The 20375-nt window shown below is 45.8% G+C and overlaps 1 protein-coding gene across 1 annotated transcript; it reads right to left on the bottom strand.

Annotated features, from left to right (window-relative positions):
* Positions 1-15618: 15618 nt before the first annotated feature.
* GJD4 (gap junction protein delta 4) lies at positions 15619-20060 on the bottom strand. Its single transcript, XM_053264708.1, has 2 exons — positions 19997-20060; positions 15619-16787 (listed from the first exon to the last, which is right to left on the bottom strand). The coding sequence occupies exons 1-2, from the start codon at positions 20058-20060 to the stop codon at positions 15619-15621; spliced, it is 1233 nt and encodes a 410-aa protein (XP_053120683.1).
* Between the last annotated feature and the right edge of the window lie 315 nt (positions 20061-20375).

Raw genomic sequence — 20375 nt, 5'->3', positions numbered from 1 at the left:
CCAACCAACTTGCTAGCCTGTGGAAAAGTTGCTACGCCTTTAAGAAAAAATTGCCTAGAGAACAGGAAGCATCTTAAATTCTTCTGCCTCGATGGTGAAAAGGCACAGAACCATTTGTGGTCTCTCTGCTGGCACAAAAGATGAAATCCATCAACTAGCTGAAGATTTTTGCTTTTATGCAGCACTCATATAGACATAATTTAGATGTTTAACCTACCCTATTTCAGTTATAATATTCGAAATAAAGCACAATATATAAATAAGCTATGTAAAATATTATAAGTCATTAAAAATACTGCCAAAATCCTTTGCTCAGCCATAGCAACAATCCTTGGCAAAATAAAAATATCTCTACCTTCTATGCACATAAGAGTTATACTTTAAAACCCTTATCCCCAAAGTTGTCTTAAAAGATATTAAACTCTGCCCAGCAACATCTGCCAATACAAACTATATTTGACTGCAGACAAAGGACCTATCTCTGTTTCAGCCCCTCCTCTCCAGACTATCTATATCTATAGCTTTCTCTTTAAAGAAGGGTATTGGTTTCAGTCACAGTGACTCCAGTTACAGTGAAGTAATGCACACATGAACACCCTCCAAAATAGTGAAAACTCTTGACACACAATGGCAGATTTATGCCACATTTAAGGGCAGAACAATGCCCACAAGCAGCTGATGCCAAAAATCGCATTCCTCTGTCAAGTTCTCTCACCACAATAGAAGGGATACTTTATCCCAGCTAAATTGTTATTCAAGCTGGCTACTATCTATCTATCTATCTATCTAATTCTCTAAGAGGTACCTGTGGCTAATCTCGTGCATGGCAGCTCTCACGAGAGTTCAGGGGCAGAAGCACCTTATTGGGCAGTGGGGATTCCATATGCAGATAGTGGGGAGGAGCCTGTGAGAGCGGAAGCACATTGTGATTGGGCAGTGGGGAATTCCATATGCAAATAGGGAGGAGGCACTTGTGGTGGTTAAGGTCAGTTGGAATGCAACTGTTACTGGTCGGAAGATGTTCTTGTTTGTAGAGGAGAGGAATCTATCTATCTATCTAAAATGATAGTGGGCAGGGCTCTGTGAAGAGAGGGGTCATGTGGGAGGAAAGAGCCCCTTCAGGAGAAGGAGGCTGCTGTTGTGTGGATTAGATGAGGAAACAAGACAAGACGAACAAGATTTGTTAACTCAGGAAGGGAGAGAGAGAGAGGTGGGGAGAGAAGACGGGAGGGGAAGAAAGATAGAGGGGAAGAGCGAGTGGAGGAGAGAGAAAGAGAGAGAAAAGGAAGGGCAAGGGATGGGCCCGAGTCTGTCAGCGACCTGAGGGGAACAAGCAGCTATGGTGGCGGCGGCAGTGAGGAAGGGCCTGGTCACCTACTGCCACTGCTTCTGTGGGGAGGAGGAGGAGAAGGGCTCGGGTCTCTGGGGATAGGGGGCTGCAGCTTGGCCAATAGGCACCAGCAACTCTTCAGCCAGGACCAAGAGGGGTGAGGGGGATGGCAGCAACGGGATGGAGGAGGAGGAGGAGCAGGAGTGCAGCTCAGGTGAGAGTGGAGAGATCTCTGAGCTGGGCGGGGCTGTGGCAGGGGGTGAGGGGAGCAATCAAGTACTAGCATGCAGATGCTCTGCGCGGGTTAAGCTAGTTTTATTTTATTTTATTTATTTTTACATTTATATCCCGCTCTTCCTCCAATGAGCCTAGAGCGTGTTATGTTTATCTTCACAACAACTCTGTGAGGTAGGTTAGGCTGAGAGATAGGTGACTGTCCCAGAGTCACCCAGTGAATTTCATGGATGAATGAGGATTTGAACTCGAGTCTCCCCAGTCCTAATCCAGCACTCCAACCACTACGCCATGCTGGTTCTCAGGTATACCCAGGTACTGGGGAATAAGAGCAGGCCTGTTAGCCAAATCCCCGGCTATAGAGACACGCAGCAGCAATCCCAGGTACAGAGCCTGAGGTGAGCGACCCACTACTGCCTTGCCCCTTGTGGGGGCCAGCCTCCTTTCAAAACGGACCCTTGAAAGCAGGGGGTGGGGAGGAGAGAAGGTTGGCAGCAGCCTCTTCTTCTCCCCTGCTGCTTCTTGCAAACTTTGCAAGGACTGTAGGAGAGGCTCTCCTGACAATGCTTGCAAAGCAGTCAGAGCCATCCCGAAGAGCTGTTCTTTATGGCGGGAGCATCTCACTGCCTTGCTGGTGCCCCTGTAATCTTGAGGTGGCCACCTCACCTCACCTCATGAAAGGGCCGCCCTGATGCCACAACCCCTCTGTAGCCTGCTTGCAGAGGCAAACACTGTACCCAGGGCCAGTTTATTTCCATGATTTGGAATGCTGGCTGCTCAGCATAGGTACATAGACCGCTGTATACCAAGTCACCTTTGGGGTCCGTCAAATTTGGCATTGCTTACTCGGATTGGCAGTGGATCTCTAGGGTCTGGGGCAGAAGTCTTTCCCAGCCCTACCTGGAGCTTTTCCAGACAGCAGGTGTTGCTGTGGATTTACCACGAGGCTTTACTGCAAGTTCAGGGCAGAATGGATATTCCGAAGCAAAAAGTTGTGGTTTTTTTTACCATGGACATAAATCGGGCTAGGTTCCAATCTGTAGGGGGAAACCCAAATCGTGTGTGAAGTGCTCTCTGAAATATCGCACAAATTTCGGGGTAAATCTAGCCGATAGGTGAACACACACACACCCTCCCACAGTAAAGTCACAGTCTGAAAAAGCTCCTGGAGATGCCAGGGATTGGACCTGGGGCCTTCTGCATGCAAGACAGATGTTCTGCCACTGAGATACAGCCCCATCCCCAAATTACAGGGGGGAAAACTCTCTTTGTGTAGAGGAGTGCTTGCCACCACAGACAGAGCACTGTACCTGGAGAGCGCTGTGGCTGTGGCTCAGAACTAGTGTAGCTGAAGGCAGGCAGGGCTAGCTGGCACATTTCCATAATTCACCCTGTACTTGGGTCCACTGCACCCAGTTTGATAGGGCTTTTGGCATCATCACTTCCTGAATTTTCCTTCCCCAAGCAATAGCCAATCATGTGAAGAGGAACATGGTGATGGCACTCTAGAATGGCATTCTAGGGTTCAGAAAAAGGCCACTGAAATGACCAGGGGTTGGAACGCTATAGCTGATATGGAAATAAAGAGGATGCCATTAATCTACGGAATTCACTTCCGCAGCATGTATAATGGCCACTCCTTTATATGGCTTTAAAGGGTTTTGCACAGATTCATGAAAGATACATCTAATCATTATTCCTTGCACCTTTATTGCCCGGTTGAGGGCTTCCCGTGGGCATCTGACTGGCCATTGCAGACAGCAGGATGTTTGACTAAATGGACCTTTATTTGCATCCAGCAAGGCTCTTCTCATGCTGTTTTTCAGCAACAGACCTGTGCTGGGCAAAACACGGAATTCCACTCCAAGAACAAGAAATTGATGTATTAAACTTCCAGCATTGATTTTGTTTTGTTCATATTTCCAGGAGGTTGTGTGTTGTAGAATAAATGTACAAGCATCTGGGGGTCAATGTTTTTTGACACTGGCTTTGTTACATACACTCTGTATAGTTAGATCTTTACACTGAAATTCATAGGAAAAAATGGAGAAAAGCTAGAGATTTCTTTGAAGTTTCTATTATATACCAAAGAGGCAATCCATGGTCTCACATGCCAAAAAGACAATCTATGGATTGCCTCTTCGGCATGCAAGTTAAATATTAAGTTTTAACATTTATGTGTTAGCTTTTAAACATCTGCTCCCAAGGTTTTCTGCCCACTTGAAAAGATCATCAGAGGGGACTCAGCTCCACATGCTGATGGTGAGAGAGGCTCAGTTGTCGAGCAGACGAGACAGGGCCTTCTCAGTCATTGCCCCCAGGCTTTGGAATGCTCTCCTGGATGGAATCCACTCCTCAGTCTCCTTGACAGTTTTTAGGGGGAAAGTAAAGACGTGGCTCTTCATTCAGGCTTTTGAATGAAAGTATTGTTTTATTGCTGATGCTTTGTGTGTTAGAGAGATGTGCGAGCAGGTTCAGAACTGCACCGGTTCAAAGTTGAACCAGTTCGGTTCAAGAGCTCAGGGTTAAGTCGAACTACCCCGGTTCGGCTTGACCCCAGACCGAACCCCCGCCCATTTGGGGGGTTTGTGGGCCTTTTACTAAAACATATTTTAAAAAATTAAAAACTTACCCCCTATGAAATTCCCACTTTTCTTCCCTCTCCTTTTCATCCTCAACTCAAAGCCTTTCTCCACCCATAAAGCACACTTGCCTGAAAGACAAGACAGACCAGCAAGATTGAAGAGACAAGAAAAGAGAAGGGAGGACAAGGGGAGGAAAAGATGACAGAGAAAAAGAAAGTTGTCCCACCCCATTCATATATTGTAAAGAAATTAATTCAGATTTTCTGAAAGTGCTCCAATTATCCCCTTCTGTTAAAATCTCTGACTCTTTTCAGAGCCAACCTGGTTCTCTATCCCTCACTGTTCCTGAGGCAGAGGGTGACTTACAATATTGGAAGACTAATCCTTTGGCTGTCAAGTAGCCCTAAGTAGTATCCAGCACTGACAAGGCAAAGGCATGTTCAATATTGCTGTGACTGGTATGTGCCAGTATCAGGTTGCCAAGTTAAAGTACAGGCTATGATAAGAATAATATTGATTCCATTTCTGTCTGTCTCCAGAATCAGGAAATCACTGTGTTGAAAATGTTACAGGGGTAATTATCTCATATAGTAATGACTTGGCAGTTGTAGGTAGCATAGAAACAAGGGAAAAGAATATATTCAGAATGGGAGGATTTTAGTGACATACAGAGGAGGCAATGGCAAACCCCTCTTGTATTCTACCAAAGAAAACCAGAGGGCTCTGTGGGCGCCAGGAGTCGACACTGACTCGACGGCACACTTTACATTTACTTTTACAGAAAAGAAGTTTTTGTTTTGAAGCCTCCTCCTCTCTGAACTCCATCATAGCAACAGAGACATACATATTCTTTTGTTAAATTCATTATTAAAGCTGTCACACTGGAGAAAATACAGCATATCTTCCAGAATTATCATTTTGGGGAACTCATTACTGCTGGCATTTGAACCTGAAACACACACAGCATTACCATAGGATATATGTGAGGCTGAAGGCTGGTGTTTTAATCTAGAGCAGGGTTTCCCAACCTTGAGACTCAGCTGTTGTTGGACTAAGTCTCCCAGGGGCGGAGCCACCATTGAGTGAACGGGTTCAAAGAACCCGAACCACTGACCCTCAGGGGCTGCGCCTCACATCCCAGAATGTCCCGTGTCTGATGTCAGACGCGGGGGGGAGTGATTTAGCTCCCAAATGGAGATGCACTTTGAACCCATTCATTCAATGGTGGCTCTGCCCCTGGGAGATGTAATCCAACAACAGTTGAGTCCCAAGGTTGGGAAACCCTGTTCTAGATTAAAAACACCAGCCTTCAAGCTCACATATATCTGACGTCAGATGCAGAGAGTGGGGCTAGGGGGGGCCGCGGCGGCAGCAGAACCCAGGCTGCCACTGGTCTCCCTCCGCACCGGACGTTTCCCATCATCCCCAACCACAATTGTTGGCCATTGTGGTTGGGGATGATGGGAGATGTGGTCTGACAACAGCTGGGAACTCATATTTGAGAAGCCCTGCCCTAGGGATGTGCATGGAACTGGCTGGCCCGGTTAGGTTCAAGTCTGGACCGGACTCAAACCCGACCGGGCCAGTTTGGTCCGGCACCCCCTCGAACCCCCCCAGTTCGGTTCAGTCCGGGGGGGGTGTCGTGGACCATTTTAGTTTTTTTTTTTTTTAAAGCAGAGGCCAAGTGCACAGGTGCGCGGCCTTCAAAATAGCCGCCGGGCCGCCAGGTGAAGGCCGAAAACCAGCCAAAGAGCACCCGAATGGGCAAAGAGCCAGCCAAACTGGCCCATAATGAAGGCCGGCAGGGGGAGGGGAAAACTCCATGGACACCCTCCCCCTGCCACCTCCAGGAACTCCCCTGAGGGGGAATAAGGTAAAAAAAAAATAAAAACAAAACAAAACTAAAATGGTCTGTGAACCCCCTGAACATTCAGGGGTGTTCGGTCAGGGGTCAGACCGAACCCTGAAATGTCGAACTGAAACTGTTCAATGTCAAACCTGTTCGCACACCCCAACCCTGCCCTAGAGCATCTGTTCTTGTTGGTAAAGTCTAAAGGGCAAAAGCTGACTAGGAGAGAAGAGTTAAAATAAGTGCCTTGGGGTACAGACTGAAGGCATATACAATGCAGCAAGCTTCCTCAAACTGCTGGTATAAGTGTGGACAGTGCTTGATGTCTGGAAACAAAGATCCACGAATACTGAAGTTACTGGAGGAAGGGTGGGCTGCAAATGAATGAATCAGCCAGAGAAGGGTTGTAATGTGCAATTTAATGCTAAGTTTCTGGGTGTGTGGGAGACAGTCCAGCAACCCCCTGCTCACCAATTTGAATTCCCCAGGAGGAATAGCAGGATATAAATAAGAACACAGGAACATAGGAAGCTGCCTTCTGCTGATTCAGACCATTGGTCCATCCAGCAAAGGACTGCCTACTCTGACAGGCAGCAATTCTCAGTGGTTTCAGGCAGGAGTCTCTCTCCCTGCCTCGCCAGAAGATGCCCGGTAGTGATCCCCAGACTGTCTGCATGCAAGAATGCAGATGCTCTTCCACTGAGCTATGGCCCCACCCCCTAAGAGGAATAGCTTATAGCACACGTAGTCACCCAACCAAATGCAAACCAAGGCAGAGCCTGCTTAGCAAAGGGGACAATTTATGCTTGCTACCACAAAACCAGCTCGCCACCTCTAAAGTGTGATCAATTGTAAACCAGCCAGAAAAGACCTTAAGAATATGCGGTTTTAAACTTATTCTAGAACAGAACTTACTTCTTCCTCTGATTGGGCACATGTCATGAGCAGACCACTCACATCCTTGATTTGAACCTGAAAATCTTCCCAGAATAACTGAACTACAGCTGATGCCATTATAAATTCGCTAATAAAGCCAGTCCTGAATTCAGTTAATCTAGACCAGGGATTCTCAATGTTGGGTCCCCAGGTGTTATTGGACTTCAGCTCCCATAATCCCCAGGCCCAGTGGCTTTTGGCTGGGGATTATGGGAGCTGAAGTCCAATAACATCTGGGGACTCAACATTGAGAATTCTTGATCTAGACAAAGCTAACAGTCTTATTTGTCAGACTCTTCTATATATTTTAAACACTGGAGACTCTCCTAGTTACTTATCTAGAGAGCAGCAGGTTTTCTTTCTGTTCTGTTATCTTGAATTTTTAAAAATCTAATTAAAAGAGAGAGCAAGAGTGAGTACAGTACATCCAGTTCATGAACTAGTAGTAACACAATCATCTCAGTAATAACATGAAGAGGAATTGGAGGTTGGATTAATTGTGCAAGCCCAGAATTGTATTACTTTTGGGGAGAAATGGATGAGAAGCAAAACATTCCAAGGTGTGTGTTGGGTTCCCCTAGCATAAAATATAATTAGCACAAATACTATCATTGAATGATTTCTTGAACAGTGATATTTCATTCATGGAATTCTGTATGGTCAAAATACTAGCCACCAACGGCTGATTGACACAACTAAATGGATTGCCATGTGGGTTGGAAGAATCCATGTTTTCACGCCACTACGCCGATTCACACAAACTGGTTGCCATTTGAGTTGGAAGGATTCATGTTGCTATTTAAGGCATCCTGGCTTCATTCTTCCCTACTAGGAATTTTGCTCACCACCACCTGCTTTTGAAATTTCTCTCTTGCATTGCCCATTCTTTCCAGGATTACCACCCCAGCTTTAAGGCTAAAAGTTTTTCTCAATATGCAAGCTGAGATTCACAGCAAGTGGAATTCTGTGCTATCACCCTCTATGTTTTTCCTGCATAACTGCAGAACACACAAGTCCTGTACACACACACCTTAATGCTGTATGCTTTAAGAGCACATATAGCAGCACACACAATCAATCGGTGATCTATATTTTTGAAGGGTCCAGTAGTACCCATGTTGACTTTTTACATGAACACATACAGTCATTCACACAAAAACATGTACATCTTTTCAGATACCTGTACATGTCCACAGAGATCAGCTGTCCCCTCCAAGATTAAATGTGTTTTTTTTACTGGGAAAGGAAGTAACACCAGCCAAGAAATTCAGAACAAAGTCAAGCCGTAACCTAAAAGGCCAAAATATTTATGATGTTGCCATTGATCTATTTGGATACATATTTTAATAATTAATGACGATGAACACTCAGAATCACATGTGATAACTTGCCTTTAAAACAACAACAAAATACCTATGGTCATGTATGCAGTTTTCCATTTTTGTCAAAAACCATAAATAAAGAACCAAATTTCACACAAAGCACTCAAAATAGCATACTTGCATTGACTTCTACATGGCTAAGCCAAACATCACATCTAAGGCATGCAAGTTCCATAAGAGGAATTGAGGCAGCTTCAAACGCACTCACCAAATTCTTTTTGGGAGGAGGAGTTTCAGTCTTTTTCAAAACCATCTGCTTGTAGAAGGGAGATCAAAAGGAGTTAAAAAGGTACAGCAGTTGAGCAATGTGTGACAGGTGTTTAACATATTTGTGCTGTACCTTCAAGTAGGCATGAGTGAGCTGGCTCAAATTGAGCTGGGCTCAACTTCGAACTGGCCCAGTTTGGGCACCTTCAAAGGCGGGTGCCGGTCCAAGCTCGAACGGACTGGCCCCCAGTTCTACGAACCAGTTCACAAACCGGTTTGGGTATAAATGCAAAGGGGAATCCAGCAAAGATTCCCCTTTACAAGTAAAGGGGGATTCCCTAACATAAAGCAATCCTCACCGGAATCTCCTTTACAAGTATACCCCCGAACCAACCAACGAACTGGTTTGCCCTTGTTTGATGTCCAAACCAAACCAGAACCAGTTTGTCCAAGCCCAAAGCCACTCTGGGCTTTGAATTTGGGCTTGAATTTGATTTGAACCCCCAGTCTGGGTTCAAATCAAACGAGACAAACCAGTTCCATACACATCCTTACCTTCACGGGTGTTTCAAGAAATCATGGCTCAGTGGGTTAAGCATTATGCTTTTGCTTGGAAGTCGGCTGCTGAGGTTGTGGGTTCAAAATAAATGGTCTGCTACACTGAAAGATATTTGGGATCTGTAGTTTTCAAGTGGGGAGTAGCTCAGTGGTAGACTAAGTTCAATCCTCAACATCTCAAGTAAAATTATATGAAGGGTAGAAAAGCTGAAATCCTAGAAAGCGCTTGCCAGCTAGAATAGACAATGTTGGGTTCAAGAAGTCAATGGTCTGACGCAATAGCAGGTCATTTCATATGAGCCCTTGTAGTGATCAGCCACCCCTCCCCTAAATAGTTAAACACAAGTGAACCCTGCCCTGACTGACAGGTTGGTGAACTCCAGGGCTCAGCCAATGAGCACACCAGGTGGGTAGGACCTAGAGCGCCAGTGGGAGGAAGAAGGAGTTATTTGTTAGAAGAACTGGCTGGAGGTGCAGAGGAGGACATGTGGCCATGAGAACTGGATGCAGGGAAAAGTCTTTCCAGGTCCTGGGAAACTGGGAGGGCAGGAAGTTTGAATTCTCAACCAGGTTTGGTGAGTTCAAGACAAGCGGCTTTGGGGAGTTTAGTCTAGGGAAAAGTTTATTTAGTCAGACTTTGCATTAGACTTTCGGTTTATTTTGTGTGTGCTTTGTATATCTCTGATACTGGTCTATTATTGTTTACCTGTAACATAACTAAACTAAGAAACACTAACCTTCACCCATCCAGCCAGGGTGTTGTAAAAGACTCACAAGTTTTAATTGTGCTTTTGTATTTTCCTACATACCTGTTCCTTGCAACTGGGTAACTATGATTTTTAAAATGTGCTGCCCCAACATCACTCAGGGTGCTCTTTGAAGAAATCTTGTAACCTACTGAGTATTTTTACCTGTAAATAAACGCTGAGAAAGCCTCAGATGGAAGCAGTCTGTAGCATTTGAATAAAACTGTTTTTCTTTTTGTTCTTTTCTTTTAAAAGCATCTCAGAGTGGATTTTTAACTGAGGAGAAGAGGGGGCTGAAAGGGAATGAGAAAACTGATAGCTATTGACCACCTTTCAGCCCCCCCACTTCTCCTGAGATAAAAATACACTCTGAGAGGCTTGTCTGTAGGCTTGCACATGGAGAATATTTGTGTACTTTTCCAATAGCAAAAGGAAGAGAGTTTTCTCTGGGAATTCCACGCCAAGTCCAGGGATGTTCAAGCTCTGTAATAAAGTGGGGTGGTGGCAGCAGCCATTTTTGAACCTACCAAAAAGAAAGAAGAGATTTAGGAGAGCCCTAGTCATGCAGCTCAGCATTTTCCCCCTCACATAAGCTTGCTCTGAGACAAAGGCTTTAATACACTGCAGCCCTGTTCACACACGGGAGCTATTCACACGATTGTAGAAAATCGGGCTAGTCTCCGCTAGCCCAATTTTCTACAATTGTGAGTACCACCAGGCTCACCTGTGAGCCCAGTGGTTCTTGAGCGGGTAACCCGCTCAAGTAGCCTGCCCCTTAAACCGGGATTGTGGAGCGAGCACTCCACAAACCCGTTTTTTTAATCATGAGTTGCGCAGCTCCGTGGCATGGTTACTCACGAGTAGACCCCTGGTGGGAGGCTGAAAAGCAGCCTCTCAGCTTGGGCGTCTCCCCAGTATGCCTTGCACGCTCACACAGGGCATACTGGAGCTTCCAGGGAACGCACGGCCTCCGAACTCCCCAGCCCCTGCTGGCTCCGTCACAGAGCCAGCAATTGTGTTTGGCAGCTAATCTGGCCGCCCAGGGCTCCCGCCCTGCTTGTGTGCGGAGAGAGCGGGCTTAGCCCACTCTCCTCGCTCAGCTTCCCAAACCAGGTCTCACTGATCATGAGACACGGCTCAGGATGTTGTACCTGAATTCAGATATCTGTACATGCATACTGTATTCACCCATATGGAAGACAACTCTGAATTTAAGATGACCCCCTTAAAAACAGAGGTTAAATACAGGTTATACCTGTACACAAGTATAATGTCTACACAGGGTCACTTTTTAAATGAATGCAGGTATAGTCATTCACACAAAAAATGTGTAATAAATTTACCTGAATCTAAGACAATGAAATTATTCACACGCGTGTTCAAAACTGGGATAAGGAAGTCCAGCCCTGTTCTGCACACACAGGTGTTGCCGGCAGCAAACCTGCCTACGGAGCCATCCTCCAAAATGAGGTTAGGAGAGCGAGCGCTTTCCTAAACCCATTTTCGTGATCATCTGGCAGCCCCAACCAGAGATGGCAGACTACGGGCTTCCTGGCTGGCTTCAGGGAGGAAACGGGGGATTCCCATAATGCACCGCACACTCACGTAGAACAGTGCATTATGGGAGCTCCGGGGGAACAATGCGGGGTGATGTATCTGGGACCCTGACCCTTGTTGCTACCAGCAGCAGCCGATAATCATCTGGGTGGGAGATCTGGGTATAAACGCTATAGAAAGGACAGGGAGGGGCACCTTGGAGGAGAGGTAGCTCTGTATGTTAAAGAAGGGATAGAATCTAACAAGCTAGAAAACCTAGGTGGACTGGAGTCCTCCACAGAAATCCTGTGGGTGACTATACAAGGCCGGAAAGGGAACGTGCTACTGGGGACATGCTATCGCCCTCCGGATCATAATGCCGACAGTGACTGGGAGTTGCAGGAGGAAATCAGGGAGGCGTCAAGGAGAGGCAGGGCTGTAATTATGGGTGATTTCAATTACCCACACATAGACTGGGTAAATTCACATTCAAATCAGGACAAAGAGGTCAAATTTCTAGATACGCTAAATGACTGTGCCCTAGAACAGTTGGTCATGGAACCAACCAGAGAGAAGGCAACCTTGGATCTAATTCTGAGTGACACCCAGGACCTGGTACGTGACGCCAGTGTCATCGACCCTTTAGGGAACAGTGACCACAGTGCCATCAAATTCAGCATACATGCGGGGAGAGAATCACCAAGTATGTCTAACACAGACATTTTGAATTTCAGAAGAGGAAACTTCTCCAAAATGAGGAGTATGGTGAAAAGAAAGCTGAGGGGGCAAATCAGGAGAGTCACTTCGCTCCAGAATGCATGGAGTTTACTCAAAACCACAATACTAGAAGCCCAGTTATATTGTATACCCCAAAGAAGGAAAGGTACCACTAAGTCCTGGAGGATGCCAGAGTGGCTAACAGGTACCGTCAAGGAAGCCATAAAAGGGAAGAAGACTTCCTTCCAAAATTGGAAGGCCTGTCCAAATGAAGAGAACAGAAAGGAACACAAACTCTGGCAAAAGAAATGCAAGGTGACAATATGGAAGGCAAAAAGAGAGTTTGAGGAACATTTAGCCAAAAGTATCAAGGGGAATAACAAAAACTTCTTTAAGTACATCAGAAGCAGGAAACCTGCTAGGGAGGCAGTTGGACCATTAGACAATGAGGGAGTGAAAGGGATTATCAAGGAGGATATGGAGGTTGCAGAGAAGCTGAATGAGTTCTTTGCATCTGTCTTCACGGCAGGGGATACTGAGCATATACCTGTTCCTGAACCAGGCTTTTTAGGGATGGAGGCTAGAGAGCTGAGTCAGATAGAAGTGACAAGAGATGATGTTCTAAACTGTCTGGAAAAACTGAAAGCTAACATGTCACCAGGGCCAGATGGCATCCATCCAAGAGTCCTCAAAGAACTCAAATGTGAAATTGCCGACCTCCTTGCTAAAATATTTAACTTATCCCTGAAATCGGGCTCTGTACCAGAGGACTGGAGAGTAGCAAATGTAACACCGATTTTCAAGAAGGGATCCAGGGGCGATCCGGAAAATTACAGGCCGGTTAGCCTAACATCCGTTCCAGGCAAATTGATGGAAAGCATCCTCAAGGATAAAATTGTAAAGCACCTAGAAGAACAGGCCCTGCTGGGAGTGAGCCAGCATGGCTTCCGCAAAGGGAAATCTTGCCTCACCAACCTTTTGGACTTCTTTGAGAGTGTCAACGAGTGTGTGGATCAAGGTGATCCAGTTGACATAGTCTACCTGGACTTCCAAAAAGCTTTTGACAAAGTTCCTCATCAAAGACTCCTGAGGAAACTTAGCGGTCATGGGATAAGTGGAGAGAGAGAAATTCTTTTCCCTCTCACACAACACTAGAACCAGGGGTCACTCCATGACATTGATTGCCAGGAGGTCTAGGACCAACAAACGGAAGTACTTTTTCACACAACGCATGATCCACTTGTGGAACTCTCTGCCACAGGATGTGGTGACAGCCAACAACCTGGAAGGCTTTAAGAGGGGTTTGGATGACTTCATGGAGGAGAGGTCTATCAATGGCTACTAGTCGGAGGGCTGTGGGCCACCTCCAGCCTCAAAGGCAGGATGCCTCTGAGTACCAGTTGCAGGGGAGTAATGGCAGGCGAGAGGGCACGCCCTCAACCCCTGCCTGTGGATTCCGGCATCATCTGGTGGGCCATTGTGTGAAACAGGATGCTGGACTAGACGGGCCTCCTTGGGCCTGATCCAGCAGGGCTGTTCTTATGTTATCTGCCTGCCCAAAGGAAAAGACCGGATTGTCTGAGGGGATGTGAGCTTTTTAAGGTTTCTACCCAGCTAGCCCTCTTGGTTTTTTCCAAGATATTTGATGTTAAAAATCGAGAGGTTGTCCTACATTCAGAATCCTATTTAAATACAGATGCTGAAAGGCATCATCTCATACTACGCGGGAGCAAGGCAATGGCAAACCACTCCTGTATTCTACCAAGAAAACCACATGGCTCCGTGGCTGCCAGGAGCTGACATCGACTCAACAGCACAACCTTTCCTATAGAGGTTGTACCTGTATTTAGCCAAAAGAATTAGGACTCTGAATTTAAGACAACCCCTCAAATTTTAATGTCAAGGAACTTGGAAAAAACTTTATCTTGGATTCAGGTAAGTATGGTACATTTTTTGTGTGTGAATGACTGTATCTGCATTCATTGGTCATGCCAGGCCATGCAGAGGCCCATTGAGCAGGCACTGTGGCCTCCAAAATGGCCACTGCACTGGGAGAAAAGGCAAAAACGGGCCAAAGAACAGCCAAACGGGCTGGTTTTTGACCGAAGGGAGACCGGAGGGGGGTGGGGAAGGGGAACCTCCACAGACTACCACTCCTGCTGCTGCCTTGGAGAACACCCCTGGAGGGGATAAGGTTTTTGTTTTTGTTTTTTTAAATTAATTTTTAAAAACATTCGCGGCCCCACCTGCGGAGTCTGCCTCTAAAATGAGGTTAAGGGAAGTGAGCGCTCCTTTAGCCCAGTTTTCCCAATCATCTGCAGCACCAGATGCTTTCAGCTATGCTGTAGTGGTGACAGACACCCAACGATCGCTGCTGGGATACCCACAATGCACCGCATGTTTGCACAGTGCATTGTCGGAGTTCCAGGGGGCGGGATGACCTGTCCCAACCCCCCACAAATCTGCATTGCTGGGCAAAGCAGGGTACCATCTGGGTGCGCAGTATCGTGTGCCCTGACCCTCCAGGACCAGTAGCCGGATCATCTGCGGGGAAGATGAGCTTCTGCTGCCTTCCACACTGCCCAGCCCTTCTCATTGACTCTGAGAAAGGGCTCTATGTCTGCAACAAGTCAAAATGTTTGGTGGTTTTCAGTGCCTGACGCTCTTCAGATTGCAGAAATGAACATAGGAAGCTGCCTTATTCTGAGTCGGACCACTAGTCCATCAAGCGCAGTGTGGTCTACTCAAACTGGCAGTGGCTCTCCAAGGTATCAGGCAGAGGTCTTTCCCAGCCCTATCTGGAGCTGCCATGAATGGAACCTGGGGCCTTCGGAATACAAAGCAGAAGGGGCCCCACCCCAAAAGGGGGAATCTTACAGCAGACAGTGCTCAGATGTAGCCATCCATCCAAATGAAAACCAAGACGCACCCTGCTTAATAAAAGGGGACAATTCATGTTCGCAACTGCAAGACCAGCTCTGCAGGTCTAACATAACTCTGTGTTTAGGGAGATACACGTTCTTTTTTGATCTATCATCAATCACTTGTGTGTTTTCCTGGCTTGGGAAAAGGAGGCACCTTCATGGCAGAGCCAGCGTGGTGTAGTGGTTAGAGTGCTGGACTAGGACCAGGGAGACCCGAGTTCAAATCCCCATTCAGCCATGAGACTTGCTGGGTGACTCCGGGCCAGTCACTTCTCTCTCAGCCTAACCTACTTCACAGGGTTGTTGTGAAAGAGAAACTCAAGTATGTAGTACTTGGGCTCCTTGGAGGAAGAGCGGGATATAAATGTAATAATAATAATAATAATAATAATGCACATTTTGCAACGTGTGGACAGTACTCCTATTCCTTGATTAGTAAGAGACCACCTAGTTTAAGGGCGGGGGGGGGGAGCTTTGTCGAGTCCTAAATAGCTACCTAACTCCAGTGATTTATATTTTCAGATGCAAGAAATGGAAAGCTCTTCCTATGTTTCTAATTCCATTCAAAAATGATACATGATTCTATCCAATACACCATGCTCCATTTTAGCTCTTTACACCCATTCAGATTTTTTAGATCTCGAACACCCAGCACTGCTGCAGACAGACTGAATGTCTGAAGCCTTCCTCTCAAGAGTAGAATAATGAACCGAGGGCCTGCTGAAACTGGCAGATGAATGAATGCCATGAGGGCATCCTTCCTGGGATTTAAACGACGAGGTCCCTTTGAAGGAGCACGAGTGCTGATCGCATCTGGAGTGCTCACACGAAACCGCTTGCTGCTCACTCCCACGTAAAGGCTCCCCCTTGCCATCTTGACTAGTGGCCGCAATACATGACTTCTTGCCACTACTGTTGGGGTTACAGCCAACAGTTTTCTGGGATGAGAGCTTGGATTGAAAAGAGAGACCATCACAGCCAAGCAAACAGGGACCTCCATTGGCACAGTTATCAGTGATGGGAAGGCCCCCGTGGCCAAACAAATCTTTGTTTGGCTTATCCCCACAGTGTGGGCCAAGTCCACAGTTCTCCTCCATCCTAACCCTTTCCAACAGCATTTTATTCCTGCGATTTCTCACGGCGTTGGTTCGGAAGGAAAAGATCAGGTCGACGATGCTAAGGAGAAAAGAGGAACCACTAAGGCCCCAGATGAAAAGCATCATGATGGATTTTTCCGTGGGCCTCGAGATGTAGCAGTCAACAGTACTGGTACAAGGGGAATGGTAACAGGAGAACCGTCTTGGAACGAGGAATCCAAAGAGATAATAATGACTGGCTCCAAAACCAACCTCTATCAGCATTCTCACAAGAAGGTGAACTATGTATGCTCCTGAAAAATCTGGAATATCCATTTCATTGGCCTCACAGGAGACTCTTCGCCTTGCTGCACCTTTAGAGGATTTCTTTGGAGCTTTGTGGCCCGTGGTATCTTTGATCTCTTTGTACTGACGATAAGGCAAGGAATATGTCTTCACAACCTGCCTGGCCACCTGGTGCAAAACATAGACACCAAACAAGGTGTAAGGGAGCAGGACAGACACGGCCTGAATGAGCCAGAACCGAAAGTGGGACACTGGAGCAAACATGTCATAACACACATTGGCGCATCCCGGCTGCAAGGTGTTGCAGATGAAACGTTCCTGTTCATCTTGGTAGAGAGGGTATGCCGCTAAGAAGATCACCATCAGTCTCAGCAATATCACAAGAGTTAACCAAATTTTCCCTGTAAAGGAAGAACAGGGGTAGGGACATCATCAGTAAGAGGGATGCAGCATTCCAGACAGCCCTTGTGGTATTTATGAACCAGGTTGGTGACTGGTTTTTAACAGAGGCTATTATACAAGTGTAGGGATGCTTATATATAATTACTGTAAGGTGGATGACTCAAACTGCATTTTACCATTATAACAGTTTATGCTGGCCTTGGGCCGAAATAAACCAATACATACATACAACAGTTGAAAATACTATTATTTCAGTCCCAGTGTTCTCTTCTTCTGCAAGTTGGGGAGAGAGAGAGAAGCTCAGGATTCTGTGGGGGTGGTGACTATCTAGTGGCACACATAGCCCTTCCTTTCCCTATATGGACCTGGAAAAGGCCCATATAGGGACCCTTTCTCTATATGGAACTGGGAAGACCAAAGGAAAGCATGGGCGCACAAGAGGCTAAGCAAGCACAATATGCAAGACCATAGAATGTTTGCTGCTTTGGAAGTTAAGGTGGATGTCTTAACTTACAATTTCCATGCATTTTGGTGCATGAGTGAGTGAGTTTGCAAGAGCCTTAACTCTTCTCTTAAATGTAATGAGGTTGTTTAAAAAAAAATCACCCAAAAACCTAGATTATTTTTAAATGACCAAAGGCTGATGGGCCAGCAACATTCCCTTCCACTGACTCCTTCCTAAATCAGCTGAGCTACAGACAAAGACCTGACAACAGCAGAGATTTAGGTAGAGTTCATCCCTCATGATCTTTGGCTGAACATTTCAATTTCCTGTGTTTTGTCGAGCGTGTGCGAGCCAATAGCTGATGTGCATAATAAGGGCAGGACACTGTTGCCTTTGCTGACATGAGGAGGTTGTTAAAGAGCCTTCACCCATGTCTTGACTCATATGGGAGAAAGGAGCTGAGGTGCCCAGCACCCCAGCATATAACGCCCATTTGGGGTTATATGCTAGAGTCCGTATGAGCAGTGTTTGAGGGCCACCAACTGCCTTCCTCTGGTTTATGAAGAAATATCCACACACCCTGGTCCTAATGCTCTTACAGAACCTCTGCTCTGTTTCTCTTTTCATCATGAACCACTTCCTGGAAACCCAACTTTCCCATGAAGCCCTTGCTTAACTCAACCAGTCTTAATTCTCAAGCAGTCAGAACGGCATCTGCTTACATTCTTTCCTCGCCTCTCCTGGCCCTCTATCCTTTCCCCACTATCCATTTTAGATTGTACAGCTCCTTGGGTCAGGGACCTGTCATCTCATAAAGCACCAAGAACATGGATGGTATTAATGTATTATTTATTTATTGACCATATTTATAGATCACCTGATATATAGATCTCTAGGTGTTGTACACAACACAGATTGCAAGATAAAAATTAAAAACAATTAAAACACTTTCCCAGAATAAAACCAATTAAAAACAATTCGCAGAGTGAAACAATTAATATAATATCACAGGATACAAACATTAAACAGTTAAAGGTGTGTCTTGAGGGTCTTCTAAAAAGCATTCAGAAATGGAGCAACTCTTTGTTTTGACAGGGAGTGCATTCCAAAGCCCTGGGCAGCCTCAGAGAAGGCCCGGCCCTGAGTTGCCACCAGATGAGCTGGTGGCGACAGTAACCGGACCTCCCCAGATTATCTTAATAGGTGGCAGGGTTCATGACAAAGAAGGCAATTGGTCTCTTAAGTACCCTGGACCTAAGCCAGTCAGGGCTTTATAGGTAATATCCAGGACTGTGCATTTCATTTGGAAACATATCGGCAGCCAGTGCAATTCTTTCAAAATCTGTGTTATGTGATCCCTTTGGGTTTTCCCAGAAATCAACCTGGCTGCCGCATTCTGAACCAGTTGTCATTTCCGAACCATGTACAAAGGCAGCCCCACGTAGAGTGCATTTCAGTAGTCAAGCCTGGAGGTCACCAGCACATGTACTACTGTTTTACCAGACACACCCAATAATGGCAACAATACACCGCTATCCGAAGGTCCTGCCCTGGCCCTCAGCCAGGTGTTGCTCTCCTGTATAAGGATGAAAGTTGGAAAAAAGCCCACCGGGTGACTCTCACTCACCCTCCGATTGCCCAGCGCAATTAGAGCAATCAGGAAGAGTAGAGCAACCAATAAGCTGCTGGGAGGAAGGCCAGGAGAGACCAACCTTCCGCTATAGCTTAGACCACTCTCCCAGCCCAGAAGGGAAGAGGGGTAGGGAAGGTATAACAACAACAAATCATCATTTGGGTTTTGTAGGCTGATTGAGAGGGGCTAGTGGGAGGAATGTCATGCCTGTGGGCAGCTGCTGGTCTAGATACCTTTATGACCCATTCTAACTCTTTAATTCTATACTGGGCACATATGTAATCAGTTTACATAGTGGGGAAAGATTGCCTGTCCCAATGGAAATCAGCCTGAATGTGGAGACATATGAGTTTAGCTCTTAACATGTCATCAGATTTTGCCTAAAGCAAAATTGGCTGAATTCACACAATCACAAGGATCCTGGTTAAAAAGCTAATCAGGATTAGTGAGCCCTGTGGAGCCAATTGGGTGAACTCAGAATTTCAAGGCAATCCTGGTCAAATTGCCTTGATTAATTAGCATTTGACCAGGATAAATAACCCGGATTCTTTTTTAAGACCTGGCCTTAACAAAGATGATTGCCATTACTACACTTTGGGGACCAGCCCAGAATTAGGACACAATCTTGCCAAAGAGTGAAAAGAACATGCTAGCATAAATCAAACAGGGGAAACCGTCAAGATCCCTCTTTTAACAGCTAGAACACAATGCTTGTTGTTACCACATAATATGCATTGAAGTGTGCAAAAAAACCCACAACCCAACAGGTGATCCAGCAATGCCCACCGTATTACTTGAAGAAATATTCTTATTTTCTTGTGCAACTTCTACATCACTAGTCAGATTACTGGGCAATCACATAAGCAACTAGTGTGCCTACATTTGCTATAATCTTTCTATGTGTTACATTAATTGATGGAGATAAAATAACACAACCCAACAAACAAATAAAACCCAAACTTCCTTATTAATCAGGGTTACTTACTTGTACATTTCATTTACAACATTTCTGCATAGGTGTTGGTCAAAAAATAAATGGATGTTTGAAACAGCCAAAAACCAGACATCGGTTCCAGGAATTGTGCCAACCATGAAAAATAAAACGAAGCTATAGGTTTCTAGATACTCACCTATAATGGTCACATTGTAGCTGAGAGTGATGATTAAAAAGCCAAGTGAATCCCAGAATTCCATGTCTGAATGTGGTCGCAGAAAACCTCACCTACTGAAGGCATAAGAAGGAACGGAGAATGTTCATAACCATGGCAGATCTAAAACAGAGAGGGCAAAACACACTAGGGAAAAAATAAATAAACCAAAAAACCAGCCAGGAACAGGAATAATCAAATAAAGCTGCACGCTTTTGCAGAGGAGGACAGAACAAGCCTTCCTTCGGAAGCCCAGCAAAATGTAAGGAAGGCTTCCCAGACCTATTTGTTGCTCTTACCTCTGCCCCAACAACTGCAAGAGGACAAAAGACACCAGGAATAATCTCTGCCATTGTTGGCT

Source organism: Hemicordylus capensis, chromosome 6, assembly GCF_027244095.1.
Source record: "Hemicordylus capensis ecotype Gifberg chromosome 6, rHemCap1.1.pri, whole genome shotgun sequence".
Classification (NCBI taxonomy): Eukaryota; Metazoa; Chordata; class Lepidosauria; order Squamata; family Cordylidae; genus Hemicordylus; species Hemicordylus capensis.
The sequence above is the reverse complement of the archived record's forward strand: the minus strand, read 5'-3'. Positions and strand labels throughout refer to the sequence as shown.

Excerpts from the sequence above, each read along its gene's own strand:
- GJD4 (XM_053264708.1), bottom strand. The coding sequence starts at position 20,060 with ATGGAATTCTGGGATTCACTTGGCTTTTTAATCATCACTCTCAGCTAC. Across the intron at positions 16,788-19,996 it reads CTACAATGTGACCATTATAG|GGAAAATTTGGTTAACTCTT; the intron begins GTGAGTATCTAG and ends CTTCCTTTACAG.